General features: G+C 35.1%; 2 protein-coding genes and 1 long non-coding RNA gene across 3 annotated transcripts; 2 read left to right on the top strand and 1 right to left on the bottom strand.

The window, feature by feature from the left end:
• Positions 1–863: 863 nt before the first annotated feature.
• Positions 864–2,131, bottom strand: LOC116158611 (N(6)-adenine-specific DNA methyltransferase METTL4-like). The gene is made up of 4 exons (XM_031471423.1): positions 1,881–2,131; positions 1,294–1,824; positions 1,073–1,244; positions 864–1,020 (listed from the first exon to the last, which is right to left on the bottom strand). Exons 1-4 carry the CDS (start codon positions 2,103–2,105, stop codon positions 887–889), a joined length of 1,062 nt encoding a protein of 353 aa, XP_031327283.1. The 5' UTR covers positions 2,106–2,131; the 3' UTR covers positions 864–886.
• A 7,546-nt stretch (positions 2,132–9,677) lies between these two features.
• Positions 9,678–14,940, top strand: LOC116181319 (solute carrier family 46 member 3-like). Its single transcript, XM_031501639.1, has 6 exons — positions 9,678–10,144; positions 10,196–11,042; positions 11,090–11,191; positions 11,240–11,377; positions 14,399–14,642; positions 14,691–14,940. The coding sequence occupies exons 1-6, from the start codon at positions 10,121–10,123 to the stop codon at positions 14,803–14,805; spliced, it is 1,470 nt and encodes a 489-aa protein (XP_031357499.1). The 5' UTR covers positions 9,678–10,120; the 3' UTR covers positions 14,806–14,940.
• LOC116181326 lies at positions 11,476–13,976 on the top strand. Its single transcript, XR_004147237.1, has 2 exons — positions 11,476–13,496; positions 13,567–13,976. It is a non-coding gene; the product is annotated as an uncharacterized LOC116181326 (long non-coding RNA).
• Positions 14,941–15,913: the final 973 nt, after the last annotated feature.

The raw sequence follows: 15,913 nt of genomic DNA, 5'->3' as shown, positions 1-15,913 counted from the left end.
CCCTCGCACTCGTTAGATTATTAATGTAAAAACTGTGACCGTCATCTCCATACAAAATTTGCAGATTTCGCAATCCATGCAACCATCGGAAACATTGGAAATTATAACCGTATAACGTAAAACACAAATAAACCTTATTCACCCGGGAACGTAGACTTTTTGAATAATAAGCCTCATAACATAATATGCTTGTAATCCTATTAAAGGAGACAATTATAGATTGGAATTAACAAAACAATTGCGCACTATTAAGTAAGTTCGGTATCGACAAGTATCCGCGACTTTTCTTTATAATCTACCGATTGCGGCGGAGTACGGTACAATCAACACTTGACGCGACACCATCTGTCTTCTTTTGTGCTTGATGAAACTGGTAACTTCATACCCATACACAACATAAGCATTTGCAATGCTAAAATGAGACAGTTCTGAATCGAAGTATGCAAATTTGGGTATATAAATTAAACAACGGCCCTAGAATAGACCCCTGAGGCACTCCACAAATTTGGGATCTAGCTCTTGTCAAGTTATTATTCTGCAGAACTATTTTCGGATGTTAAAAAGCAATAAAGCCTCGGAAACATAAGATTGAATTCTTTTATAAAGTTTGGCGGTTTACATTTTCTTCAGGTCTTTTGAACCCCTCAGGAGTTAAAGTACTACTTTGCAGTTTAATGCAAAAATTGTTTTTATTAGTAACAAGCTTCATATGAATGTATACTTGTTATCTGCGACCAAAGTCAAAAGTTAAGTGAGGTAGGCAACACATCATACTCTATACCCTTTAAAAATTTTGCACTACCGTAAATTACGATTTCATTTCATATCATTACACAGGTTTGAATTATGAAAGAAAAAAAATGTAATTTTATTTGCTATTTATTAGTTAGAATTTTTCATAAACAGATAAATGTTGAAAACGTATCGCTTCAAGTCCCCAACTGGTCCAATTTGGAAGTAAATACCTGGCAAATATTTCTAGACATTTCGGATCTTCTGGCAAATGTGTCTTCAAAATCTCTAAAACACAGATTATTTTTAATTGCACGGATGTTTTGGAATAAGTACCTACCAATAAGCGGGGGTTTATGGGAATGTAATGCACTAGGAATACTAACAATCAATTTATCATTGAAAAATTGCCAATCTGGTCCTTCATCTCTGGAACCGATGATTATTTGCTCGAATGGTTGCTTGCCAGGCGGTTCTGAAAATTTGCACACCGTTTCCCCAGTTTGTGTGACCTGAAATAGGAAACCCAATGAACTTTTCCACAAAAACAGAGATAGGTACCTTTAACCAAAACAGACGTGCAACAAATTTAACCTTCCACTTGGGAAAAAATTCGTTTTGTACCGCCTCTAAGTGCTGGTTTGAATTTGTACACCAAACAACAACGGTCCCACTTTCTCCTAACAATCTCTCCACGGGCAACTCTTTAATGTTGTCATTAAACATCATTTGATATCCATCATTAGTTTTCGCCTTCTTACGACGCACATACTTGTTCCACCAAGGCGGGTCCAACACAATCAAGTCGAATTGCTCATCAATTAAATGATCGTTGATTTCCGCCACATCTTTACAAAAAAACCTGCAATTGTTAGGAAACAAAAAACAAGAATCATTTATTTCGACAAGCTTGGCCTGGTCGTAATTTCCGCCTGTAATATTTGCAATGTTCGGCCTTCCAGATTCTGCGTAAACTGTCGCAGACGTTTCAAGAGCTTCAATATTAGCAGATTTGGAGAATTCCTTTACTTTCGGAAGAAGGAATCTTGATAATTCAACAACAAACTGCTGGTAGGATTTCTGGACGTGTTCCTGCAATAATTGGTGTAATTAGGTTTACTGTTGAAGCTAATTGCGGTGGTAATTACTATACATTGATGTAAATTATGGTGATCTAAGGAGTGCGATTCGTTTTTACGCTTTCTGGTCGATTTTTTGGTCAGATCTTGAAATGGAGAAACTATTTTGAAAAGGTTCGGGTTTAGCTTGAAGGTCTTGTGGCTCTCGCCCTTATCAACGTTAATATAGAAATTGTTTATAAGCTCACAATGAGATATAAACCAACCATTATTTGTGCAATGTAAAATACTCATTTTTAAAGGTTATGTATAAAAAATAAACAAATCAACTGTTGGTGGTTCAAATCCCAACATGCGGTGGTGCCATGTCTGCTGATTTACTTTGAATTACGATACTTTTATTTTGGAAGAAAAGATTTTTAATAATCACCATGCAGCTGTTTTGTGAGGAAAGTCGAAGTTGCAGAAACAGTAGAAGCAGCCGAAAAAGTTACAAATTTACAAAAAGAACAAATCGAATAGGCAAGGACACCCAAGAAACCAAAGAAATTGAAGGTACTAAACAAATAGAAATTGAGGATGACGCCATAGCCGATTGAGTATTAAAAAGCGAGGAAGGCAATGAATCCCTAAAAATCAAAGGAGTTAAAGTAGATGGAAAAATATAAAGTTGAACTGGAAATGAAAATGAGCGGCTCGTGTTCTCAATTAACAGAGCAGTGTCTCCCACCTCAGAAAGTGATTAAATTGAAGAAAGCAAACCGTTTCATGTGCAAAGTACACAGAACGTGCAAACTATCCGATGGAAATTAAGAAAAGTTTATTACGGAGATGGAGGTGAAGGCCCTGAGAGCTGTGGGTATGGAATATATGACACAGATCGAAGTATAGGAAGAATGCGATAAAGAAGAAGGAATTGTGGAAGCCAAGTTGCTTATGAACACGAGGGGATTCGAGAACACAATGAACCAAAAATGCCTATAGCCTTGGGAAAGCCGTGGGAGTCGAGAACTTTGGTCTAAAGTCGACAAAAAACGAAATAGCTGAAGCAATTGATGAGGCTGAGAAATATGAAAAAGTCCAGGAACTTGAAGAACCCACTGCAAGCAAAGAGGATGAAGTCAAACCAGTCGTGGGAAGCCCAAACAGTCGAAAGAATTAAAAAAAGTCGAGCAGTATAAAAATAACTAAGGGTTGTTCCAGATGTTCGGCCCACATAATTTGACAATTTAGCGTAGAAACTGTCAAGGAAACTGAGGAAATCGCGAACTATCCTCCCCATCCTTTTCCATTTACAATGTATTGCCTACATAGCGTAGTGCGTGACTAGTTTGGGAGATTTGCTTCGAAAGTCTGTTATTTGTTATAAATTACCTCATTGCTTATTTCTTGGCGACAATAATAACAAACAACAACCACAACATGAGTATAAAAAACAAAAAAATTTTATTCAGGCAAAAAAATCTTGGAAACTCCACAAGGAGATCAGAAATACGGAATAGTTTTGCAAAGTGAAGGAAATAAAAAAGCCTAAACAACTAAAGAAGAGGAGGAAGTCGAATGAATCTACAAGAAAATATGCGTAGCTTTGGAAGAATGCGAAACAGACGTGGAAAGATAACAAGAAAATATGAAAGGTTAGATGAAGATCCAGGGAGACAAAACAGGTAAACAGAGATGGAGAAACCGAAGACGTTGGAGCAGGCGGCGCAATAGAAGGAAAAGTATGAAGAATCCGCTGGAACCGCGAAAATCGGGGGAGCTGTGAGCAGTTTTCCCTTCATTCATAATTAACCGGGCGTTGTCTCCAAATTTCAGAAACGAGGAAGATTCGACAAACACAATAATCGAAGAAGCAAGGATGCGATAAACACCTCAAGAAACAAAGTAGTGATAAATATACAGAAAGAAATGCAGGATTAGGATAGAATTTTGAGTTAAGGGCTTCGAATAAATTAAAACATCTCATGGAACCTACGGAGACAAAATGTTATGAAACCGAATTAACCTAAAGTGTCGAGGACAACAATCCCAACTGAGGAGTAATAATGTCACGATGAGAGAAAAAGTGAAGAAGTTAAAACAGCCGAGAAACCTAAGTGAAAAAGTAATTGAAAATGGCAATGTTAGCCAAGGTGACAGAAAAAGGAAAAAGGAGGAAGCCAAGTATCCTAGAAAGTGTATCGTGGTATCATTCTAGTCTTATAAGTTATAACAAAATATCACCCTCATACAGTATTGATTTTGAGTTCAAAAATAATTGAGCGTTTGTTTGATTTTGACGTTACTTAATTGTTTATTGTAAAAGTCAAGTCACAATCTGCAGTAAAAATGTCCAGATCCCGGCGGGAACAGCGTCGTATGGCAAAGGAAAAAGAGAGATTACAGAAGCGCAGGCATGAAAAAAGGAAATGTGTAGCAAATCGGTTAACTCATTGTAAAGGTACATTAAATTCGACCATGTAAGTAACTTTTTATTATTGCAGATGATAACTTATACTTCTTTATCGTTGGTGGAATATTACTCCTTTGCTGTGGTTGGTACACAATATACCACCTGCAAGCTCCTGCAAGCTAATAATTGAAGTTACTTCACATATAGTAATACTACCTAAGTTTCAAAAGAAATTTTCTATTTGTAATCATCAAAAATGATTGTTTTACTTAATTGTAGCACTAAACAGATATTTTTTGTACAGTAAGTAATACATGTTATGTTATATTGCTCTGGAGATCTGGCTGGTGTAACAGGATGCGTTAGGTGAACGTTTGAGATAACATCGTATTTGACCTTTTCTTTTGTATGTTTTCAAGTCTATACTCCAACCCTGTGTGGAAACGGGAAAAGAATATTTCCACTGCAGAAGTGCACTGCATGCGGTAAGAGTCCGTTAATCAAAGACAACCATTTCCTTCTTCCCAAAGTGCATCAAATTCGTTATTGGGAAACTTTGCTATGCGTGGGGGGCGTTGGTCCGTCAAAATTATAGTGCACCCAGTCTCAGTCAAAAATAATTGTATTCCTAGTTTGAGCTCACCAAGTTTAGTTACTCGAGGCTTAAGAGGGAAAATCGGAGGGATATTCCTTCTATAATTCTATATAGTATCATTGACTTTTCTTAAACATTTTTTAACCGTACAATTTAACAATAGAAAAAAGCAATTGTACGTAGAGATGATGAAAAAAACGGTGTTTTCTCACAATTTGTCCTCTAAATGAATTATGGAATTTTATTTCGATGAACTATTTTTTTACGATTCACGTGATACTTTTTATACCATCCAAGAAAACAAGTCAATTACACGCGTCCAAAAATGATACTCTGGTAGCTGGATTTCTGGTTCCGGCCCTTGCGAGATTATTCAGACGATTCATAACTAACGATGATGTGAGAATAGAAAATAATATAAATGTATACCTAGCGAGAGGCTTAATTATACCTAATGGCGTTCACGGAAATTGTTTTCCTAATTTATTTACTAATTTACCTAACATAAATTAATCTCGTCATGAGATGAGAGTACATTGTGAGGTGCAAATTTTATATTTTAAGTGAATAATGTCCTGGTTGAGTGTGTTTTTAACGCCTCTGGTTATGGGGTTCCTCCATATTAATTTGTCAAACTAAAAGTGAAACTACCATTACTCTTAAATGGTTCTTGACTCAGGTAGGTCACAAGCCACATTTTAAGAGGGGGGCCAAATTAGAAGAATAATATGCTGATGCCTCTCATCCAGTTTAGCACAACCATACGAAATTTAAATACATTTCTGAAATCCCTTAAAAAAAGTTTGGCATGGGATGCTGCCATTACCTACTAACCTAAAGTGCAAGATGCCATATATAATTCACTCTCTTATCAGTGACGTGTTAAAGTGATGTCTATGGATCTTTAAGAAAGGTGTTCTTTGGTGCATGACACGACAGCATGACAAAGTGCGTACATTAAATTGGGAAAAAAAGCATACACAGATGTTTGAGCAGCAGGGATTAAGTATTCTCTTAAATCCCTAAAAAACATGCACAGGAAATTTCATAAAATCGTGATCGCTTTCATTGTCAGGTCGAGAGTTACAGTCGAATTTTTTTCGAATTTTTAAAATTATTCGGCGTTTTCGCTAATTCTTCGCACCACCTTGGGGAGGAATTTCCTATCCAAAGACGTGACATCCTTCTGGACATCGTTTTTTAGAGAACAATTTTTAAAAAATGCCATTTTGGGGACCAACCTCATTTGTTAACTGCTAATACTAAGTTTGTAAAAAATATTATGGAGTGATCAAGTTCAGTTGGGGTAAGACGTCCCTCTCATATACTCATACGGTTTCCTTCGTTCAAATTAAATTTACTGATATTATTTAATATTGTTAATCGAGGTATCACTCAATAACAAAAACACTATTGTAACCATTATGGCAACCGCTTCAATGTGCCTTATTTTAAGAGTACTGTCTGTAAAGATGTTTGCAACTTAATTAAGCAATTAACTTCAGTAATCTTAATTACTTTGTTTCTTAATTTCCATATATTTGTAATTCATATTGGCTGTCTATTGACGTATATGGTTATTTTCCGAAAGCACTTACCACCGTATAGGAGTGACAACCTTTGACATCTTTAACATTTTAAGCAATTTGTTTCAAAACATTCTACATTTTGATTTCCTTAATTATTCACGTATAAATAATTATTATATAACAAGAGCCCGAAGTTCAGTTCGGCAATTAAGCCCTCGGCGTAAGTAATGAACCATTTCCCAGCTCGGTATGTAATCTACTAATTTTTCACATTTGTATCTTCAAGAAATTCTGTTGGCAGCTCTTCAAAGAACAAATCTTTGTCTTGTTGCGTTTCCACATCGCGAACACCATCGACAAACGTCTGTATCGCCGGCTGCTCTATAAAGCTTTCCGGAGCCGTAGGATACGCAATTTTTCTTAACCGGGCTATATCGGACTCGAGTTCTTGCGCCTGATTTTTGCGTTTAATTTTTTAATTAAGCGTAATCATTGAATAAGTACTAATCATACTTATAAATCATGTCCCATATTCCCAAGGAGAAAAGTGCACTAAATGGATATGATTACCTATATCTACTTTGGAAATAATTTTTTATTTACGAGTATAAAACCTTTTTCATTATATTATCAGGATGCTTCAAAAAATTTGTTTAGGAAGTATCAAGTTTCAGCTAAGCTATAGGCTAGACGGAATACGACTATACCAGTAATTGAAAGGATTAAATAGATAAATAAATAAATAAGTAAATAAATAAATAATAAATATCAGGAATATAAAAAAAATAAAAGAAGATCAATTTCGATTTTCACAAATAAATTGGGGAGGAAAAACGAAAAACTGCAGTTTTAATACATTTGTTAATACAGCCACCACTTATTCCTCGTTCAAGTGGTGGACGTTATCAAGATATCAATACCAAAACAAAAGAAATTTGATTATTTTTATTAACCCTAATGATACTGTAATAATACTTCCCTTTGACGGCTTGAACGTACAATACTACTATCACAAATTATATACAAGTAGCGCTGCATATGAACACAATTCCTTCAAACCACCAGAAACGTACCACTATGTTTAATTAGATTAAATCAAATATGAATAAATTACATGTTTGATGTGTATATTTCCCATCTAAAATTATCAGTATCAGTAAGTCTTCGTAAAAATGATCTCTTCCGAGAAATGCGACCGAAAGCAAAAGGTACAGGTGTCCTTTGCTTTCCATAAAGCCTAATAGATAACAAATGACACACAGGCATTTTTTCACTTAGCGGGTCATACACATAGGAAACGTCGTGATATATTATATAACAGAAACAATACCGATATAAATACAGTCTACGTAGTTTTCTAAATTTGATGTCCTTTTTTATCCTTGAGAATATGAGAAAACGGTTTTCACATTCTCAGCCTACCTTTTTAAAGAAATTCGATTGCACTTTTCCATTTTAACTATCACAAAAAATGTTCCATTGTCCCTTTTTAGCTATACATTCCTAAGCGGGATACGATAACTAATGGGCAACACTGACAACTTTATTTAAAAAAAAGTGTCATTGTTTTGCTCATGTCAAGTCAAGTTAGCGAGACATCACGAAAATAAATATTTGTATCAAAACATGGGCGAAATTTTTGGTTTTCCCGGTAATACGATAAGTGGTGGATATATTTTAAAAAATTTCGACTATTTATTTTTTCCGTTTGAGAATACCTTTTGGTGGAGTCCCGCAAACTTCACATCAACTTAGGGAAATTTTTTTAATTTCCAATATTATGTATAGCGACAGAAAGCGGCAAATCTTTTACTACTACTTCTCTTTTCAATATGAACTGATATCTCCTTGATTATTTACCCCTTAAAAAATAGAGGACCAACATCGACATCAACAAATTTTTATTTTTACAACTGAATTCAGGACAAAAAAGGGAAGTCATCTTGCCGCGCAAAAGAAATTATTCATGGATAGTGCATAAATATAAATAAGTAATACGCTAAATGTACAATTGTTATTAATTTTTGAAAACTTAAAAATTTATTTCTAATCGGTATATGTTATATTATTAATCATTGTCACAGAATATAAAATGTTAGCTACCATTTTTATTAAAAAAATAAATTGTTTGTTGTTGTTCACCCTTATATATAAGGAAAGGAAGAGATGTATTTTAGGTGTTCGAAGTGCCGGTTTATTAGGATCTACCACATACCTATTTTGTATTTTGTACCTTTTAATTTTAGCACTATATTGTGGACTGTGTATAACTGAATTGTTCTGTGATTTGGGGGCGTAATTAAATTCCTAAATTGTAAATGATGCTATATACCTATGTTAGTTTTTTTGCAGGAATAAAACATAATCCTCAAACTTGAGAAGCAGAGGCATATCAATTTGTTAAACTATAAACCCCAAAAATTGTGCTGGGTTTGTGATACAATATCCCGTACCTTTTTGTAGCCAAATAAGAGGAACCCCTCCCTTTGCTCACGAAGCATATAAAATTTATTAAAAATGGAGACAAGGGGCTTGCTCAAAACTACTGCAAGATATTGACTGGATCTAAACCTTAGAGGTTCAATGGTTCTACTGCAGCATTCAATTTACTCTTTTTTTAGATCTTAACCTTCCCCCTCTCTCCCGAAAATGTCCTACAACTACCTCTCATAAAAATGTTTACGAAGTACAACCAATACTTCAAAAAATTTAAAAAATGCAGTACATTTCACTATCCCAGTAGCAACTACTTTGAAAAACGGACGGATACACAATAGCCATTTTTCCCATCTAGGGTAATGCACCAAAATTAGCACAATGTTTTTAATTTGCGTACAAAGAAACTTGTACGTATTATTGAAGTGTGCTGTCGGCATTTTCATGATTGGTGTCACTAAACTTCAATAAGAGTAACATAATCGGGCACAATCTGTTTTTTTCTTTAAATCAATGCCTATTCTTGTAAAAGCTGTAAGTTCAAGACGAGATGCAGAAATAGCATGTTACTTAAAAATATTTTGGTGGTTTACTGCAGTGATACCCACTGACAGTAAACCCCCAAAATGTATTTCTTGTTTCCGTTTATGTAAAAACATAATTGTATGTTTACAACCGCAAATATGTTACTGCGTCATTGTAGTACCTTTTTTTCAAAATATAATAGTTACAATAAATAGCGTTTTGTAAGCTGCAAGTACCTAATAGTTATTTACATAAAAGTCAGGAAAATGACACATTACGGTCGAAGAAACATTGAAGTACGAGGCCGAGTATTTTAATTTTCGAGTCAGATTTTACTGACCGGTTGTTTGAATGACATCGCAAAGATTCTGATGTAAAAGTAGGCATGAAGATAAAGGTTTCATGACGTTTTCGAGAAAACAATATTTCTTTTTTGAATGACAATAATTATACGTAGCTGTTCATGGAAACTATGAAATATTGGTTTTGTACCAGAGACACGATTCGTATAACTGTCCCGTGAACCACGTGCAGCATAATTAGTGTACATTAAGGAATCGTGTTTATAAATGCATAACATACACAAAATCAAATCATAACATACTCATTATGTGGAAAATCTGACCGTCAAGGCTGGAGAATTTACCTATAATAAATGATAAACGTCATCAACAATGCCAGAAGCCATTGTATTATATTAAATAGCGAATTTATCATTTGTTATAAGCGACGCCATAAAGTTTAAGTACATTTTTAGATACGTAAACGTGCACGATGGGTGCAATATGGTTAAAGTCATTACCTATTGACAGAAAAGTTACGCCAAACTATGACGGTTAGCCAAAAATCAGTTGTACGTAAACTGAATTTGTTAGTATATTTACTGTTATATTTTTGTTTGCAGATGAAAATCAAACTGGTGTTAAATGCGATAACTATAGAACCCTTGCTGATATGCTATGTGGCTGCTCGTGCGATGTGTGATCCAACATTAAAAAATTTGGAACTCGACAAAGCATGTTACGTCAAGGCGAATTACAATGGAACAGTGTGCAATACAATAACAAATGGAACTTTCGAAGAACAAAACTTTACAAAGGAGAATAACGAAATCCAACTTCACATAACTGATATGCACTCATGGCAAATATCCGCATCAAGTGTAATAACAATGTTCGTTGTGTTAGTTCTCGGGACCATTAGCGATCATTACAAAATTCGGAAACGATTCCTGATTTTTTCCGTAACTGGACAATTGGTCGAATTGAGTGGGTGCATAGTGTGCGTCGCGTACATGAACTACTGTCCGCTGGAGGCGCTGGGTGTTGCGCAAGAAGTGGTACTGTCGCTTTTTGGGGGAGAGAAATTCTTCCTTACCATTATATTTGCCTATATAACTGACATAACGACCGAAGGGAGACGCACTCTTAGGATAGCGATTATACAAGGGATCTACAACATATGCTACGGCATTGGCAATCTGTTCACAGGAAGCTTTTTATCCAAACTGGGATATCTGATAGTACTATCAATATGTTTCGCAGTAACGATGCTTGGATTAGTATATGCGATCTTTTTCGTAAAAGAATCGAGCGTAAAGTGTAAAAAAAGTGACGAACCTGCCATTACGCCGATTACACCCAAAGACTTTTTGGAAACACTGAAATTGTTCTCCAAATATCACAAAAGTCAGAGTGTTAAAATTATTATGATACTAATCGTTTTAGCTTTGGCCAGTACTATCAGCTATGGTAATTATGCTGTTGAAGTAATTCGATAATCAAAGAAATCGTTACAGGTGAGTTAAGTGTTATGTTTCTGTTCACTGCCACTGCCTACAGCTGGACAATTAAGACTTATACATACTTTTTTACCATAACAACAGGTATTAACACTTTAGGTGAGTAACTGTCACGATACTTAGCCAATTATATGGTGTTCCTTTTAGGACTGGTCTGCGCGGTACCACTATTCACAGAGGTATTTAAATTGCATGATTTGTTAATAATTGCGGCTGCGTTTTTGAATAGGATAATAGTTAATACTATTTATGTAACTGTTCGTACTCCATTAGGACTCTATATAGGTGAGTGCTCTACGCACTTAACACGTGCTAGATTTAAGGTGTATTATATTACTTATAAGTCCACTTTCTCCATCGTATTTCGCTTCTGTTATACATGCACTTTCACTGATAAACTCGCTTCACCACTGTTTACAGAATCTTTTCTATTTCTCTAATCTCTTATTGCTATTTTACGATTTTTGCTTTTAAAACAACTCTGTAGGGCTTCGTACTACGAGTAATACCATCGCACCTATTCAATTGAATATCGTTTACCTAACTGCTGAAGGAGAAGGTTCATTTTTTGGTGCAAAATAGACGTTTTCAAAAGCCACTAAAAGCCTGCATAGTGCATGTTTCTAACAAAAATAATGATTTTATAAGCAATATTGCCTAAATTTCCACCGAATCCTACCGTTTAGAGGAAATTTTGACTCAAGTTTCAATGCAAACAATTGATATAAAATTAAATATAAAAGTACACACATCGTACACTACTATAGAAAGAAATCGCGACGGACTGTTTGCTAATTGCTTTATTATCCCATGAATTCTAAACAACAGCTTCTTATTTCGAACATATATTTTAATTAATTAACGCGTATTTTTTTACCTTATCAAAAAAAGTTCATTTTTTATGGCCGTTAGGTTGTTCTTATTCGAAAACCATAGAGATTCGAACCACTTGAATCTTCTCGGCAATTACATAAATCACAAAATGTGAAGTTTGTTCGCAACACTTCAAAATGGCCCACGGCCCAGTTCCATATTTGCATCTACCTCTGCACCCCACACCTCACTTGAAAATGGAAAGCCCAACACACATCGATAGGAGCGGGTTCCTTCGCCGTCATCGGAAAAGATCTCGCGAACCCCAAGTGATGACCAAGCTTTCATCTGGTGGTATACCCTCTGCGAGTGTTGCCGTGCTGCACAGGCAATTGGAGACAGAGTAACCAGATTACGTTGGTTTGGGGAAAGATATCGTACGTAAGTGTTGGAATTTTTGCCGTCAACAGCTGCCATTGGCCACATTTCGATACATCTCGAACCCAATATTCCGGCCCCATCAACCGAATTCCAGGTCCCAAATGGAAAACAAATTCATTCTTCAGCCACCGATTGTAATCTTATGGTCCGAAAGCTGCAGCAAAATTACAGTTTACTGTAGGCCAGTGAATTCAAACCGTAACGTAAGGAATCTTGAGACCTTCAGTTGATATTGAAAACACATATTTTTAAATTTAGAAAGAAGATATAATTTGAAACAAATAGTGTTATTTGAATACACGGTGTTCAACAACGAGTTGAAGGGATTATTGTATGGAAAACTTTATTCAATTAACAGTTTTGTTCGACTCAGGGTTTTACCGGAAGTCGACTCATACTTTGGAATGGGATGCATTCGTATAGATTTATATTCATTTTGCGCTAAATTTGGACTATATTTGAATGTCACATGACAGCGATAGGGTTTTGATTTGCACAATTTTTTTGTTTTTACAAAAACCGTTCATTTTTTATGAAGGGGGTGCAATCATAGATTGCTTTTATTTTCTAGTGTATAATCTACTTTCATGACTGAGTACTTTGTATAATCTGCTACAGAATTACATTTTGGACAATGTATAAGTTTTACTTTCACACATACTGGTGTGTACAGTGCGGTTCAAGTACCTGGGGATGTGGGATCTCCGTAACAGATAAAGTTCAAGTTAAGTGGAGATAAAGTTGCCTCTGTTTGTGACTAAAGAACGCATTTGAAATTTATGAAGACTGTTTGAAAGTAATTAAGGGCAAAAAAAGAATGTAAAGCAACTTATTTTGAAATTGTTCTTGTAAATTTATGTAAAAATACAGTGTGTCTGTGTCCACTACCTCATTTGAAATTTGAAATTTTCAGTTTTTCTGTAATATCTCAGTTATTTTCAAAGATTTTTCAAAAATCACAAAAATGGGCAACTTTCCCCTTTCTGGGGTCTGGGACTGGAAGTTTCTCCTCGATTGAAATGTTTGCCGTTGCCTATTCAATTTTGCATTCGGTTGATCAATTATACTGCCACTACTTTCAGTCCCCCCCTTCTGCAATATCATCAACTGTGACAGTACCAAACACCCAGGAAAAAAGTGTCGATAAAAGGTTCGATGCCGACATTTTGAATAATGGCTACGGCATTGAATAAACCAGCTACTTATGTAATGTGTTATAGACCGGCCTGTACCATTTTGTCGACTATTTTTCCGTCTACTCAGCGGAGTACCACACAGCGCAAAACCTAGATAATGGAGAATGCGGCATAAACTAAAATTCTTCTACAAGCCTTGACAATCACGCCATATCCCACGACACTAAGACGCCTAAGGTTCCAACGCAGTTAAAAAGTGACGAGGGATCACATAATATACTGCTATGTCTACCTGGTCGCCCAGTATGATCCACACAAAAATACAAAATACTACAAAGGTCAAGCAGAACTTCAAGACTAACATTAAGCGAGATTAAATGAGACTGTCACGATCATCATCATGATCGATTTAAAAGGCCACAAATTTAATTGTATTTATTTTTAACAATTTTTAATCTACACATTGACACAAACAATAGGTATATTATGAAATATTTTTCTTATTTAAAGCTATTTATTTACTACTACAGATCAAAAAATAACAAAATTCTACACAAACATACCTAAACGATGATCATTTTACAATGTCTTATCAATTTACTTAAAAGCAATAATTTAGCATTTGTATGTAATAAATCCCTACAATCAATTTAAATAAACAAGTCTTTCTGATTTACATAAAAATAATTAGACAAGCTGAAATTATGCGTGGTATTACAGCAATACACACTACTCTAATACCTACTAAATACCCTCGTATAACAATAAAATGGAGTTTTATAGCTTTAAACAATTATCAGTTAACAACGCGTGAGCGTTCGATATCTGGGTAAGGTTTGAAATGGTAAACGTAATTGAACTAAAAAATGCGGTTTTGAAATGCTTTTACAAGATTAATTAGTTTTGTTTTCTACAGGCTGTTCCATTGCGATATTACGAATTCTAACCCTGGTGGGCATTCGATCTCAATTAACGAAGTACGTACATCACTACGACATATGCAAGGTGCTTGCGCTTTACACAATTGTCGACTCCTGCAGCGAAGCGTTTGCTTCGGCTTTATACAACAAAGGAATTTACGGACTAACTCAGGCTACGTTTCCCCATGCATTTTTCCTGGTCGGAATTGCATTAGGCGCCATCGGTATATTAATTGTTTTGTAAGTATGCAGGTGCGATTATTATATTCAAGCATCGTGCGAATTAAGGTTAATGTACCACAACGTCAGGAAGCCAAGGAGAAAAGACGCGAAAGATCCACCAGTGATAATTGACGCATTTGACCGGAGAGTGTCTTTGGATATGCAAATTACCACTTTGTAATTTATACGACAGCGTTCATTAAATTAAATGTTTTGTATAAATTTCCTGCTTATGACCAATAATTACAGCTCTTAAAAAGGAATTAAAAAAAGTTTTTTTGTTAAATTAAGCAATAAACAAAATCCATTAAACTTATCTAATGTCTAATTAGCAGAGTAAGAGAAATGAGAGATTCGGCGTTGGTTTGTAATAGAAAACAGTGTTTTTTTAGGGATTGAAGGAGGACATTAAAAGTTGTGAGCAGAAAACCCATTTCAAAAGAATTTTACCTCGAAAATCCATCTAAAAACTATTTCTCTCTGATCAGTCGAATTATAATTTTGTTAAATGAAGCAAAGTTCAAATGGTTTTGATTATTACTATTCTTGAAAAGCCCTTGGTTGGTTTTCTAATATCGATTTAAGTTTTCCACTTGCGATTTGAATTTTGAGTAAGTTTGTATTAATGATTTCCTTTTTTAAATGATGAAGTTATGCTCCCATTAAACAACCTGTCACATTTCTTTTTTTTAGTTTTAGTATTTTGACTTTCATCATTTGCTCTTCTGATAATCTTGTAAATAGGACATTCTTCGCTTTTAACATTATATGGTAGATTTGTTTCCGTGTGGTTTACAGTTTGAGCACACGTTGACTTTAGTCCTCAAACGCATGGAGGTTTTCGGCACAATTTCCACAGGTTCTCTCTGTTTCTTTGCTGTACTTTGTGACCACAATGACGTTTGTGATTACCATTAGGTATGTCATCAAAAATTTTAACGAAACGGAACGAACTTTGAACGAAGTGGTATTTCCGGTTTTAAAATATCACTAGTGGAATTTCCACGTAATCTGATCCTTATGGTGTTTTAACAGACCGACAGACAGACCAGCAAACAGACCCACATCTTCGAGATTTTGTTTGAATTGGATTCATGGTGATTCAAAACGTGTATTTCCGTAAAAATGTGAGGGTTCTGTTTTTAGTGCAATGCAATACCTCCCTTACTAACGTGCATGTGATAAAAACTTGACAAAATTTCAATTTTTTAAAAAACCGACATTCTCGCATCATAAAGCTTTAAACCTTCAACTTTTGTAAAATTTTCGGTGATTTAATGCTCCCAAAC

Source organism: Photinus pyralis, unplaced genomic scaffold (genome assembly GCF_008802855.1).
Source record: "Photinus pyralis isolate 1611_PpyrPB1 unplaced genomic scaffold, Ppyr1.3 Ppyr1.4_LG1, whole genome shotgun sequence".
NCBI classification, from domain to species: Eukaryota; Metazoa; Arthropoda; class Insecta; order Coleoptera; family Lampyridae; genus Photinus; species Photinus pyralis.
This window is presented reverse-complemented; position numbering and strand designations above follow the sequence as displayed.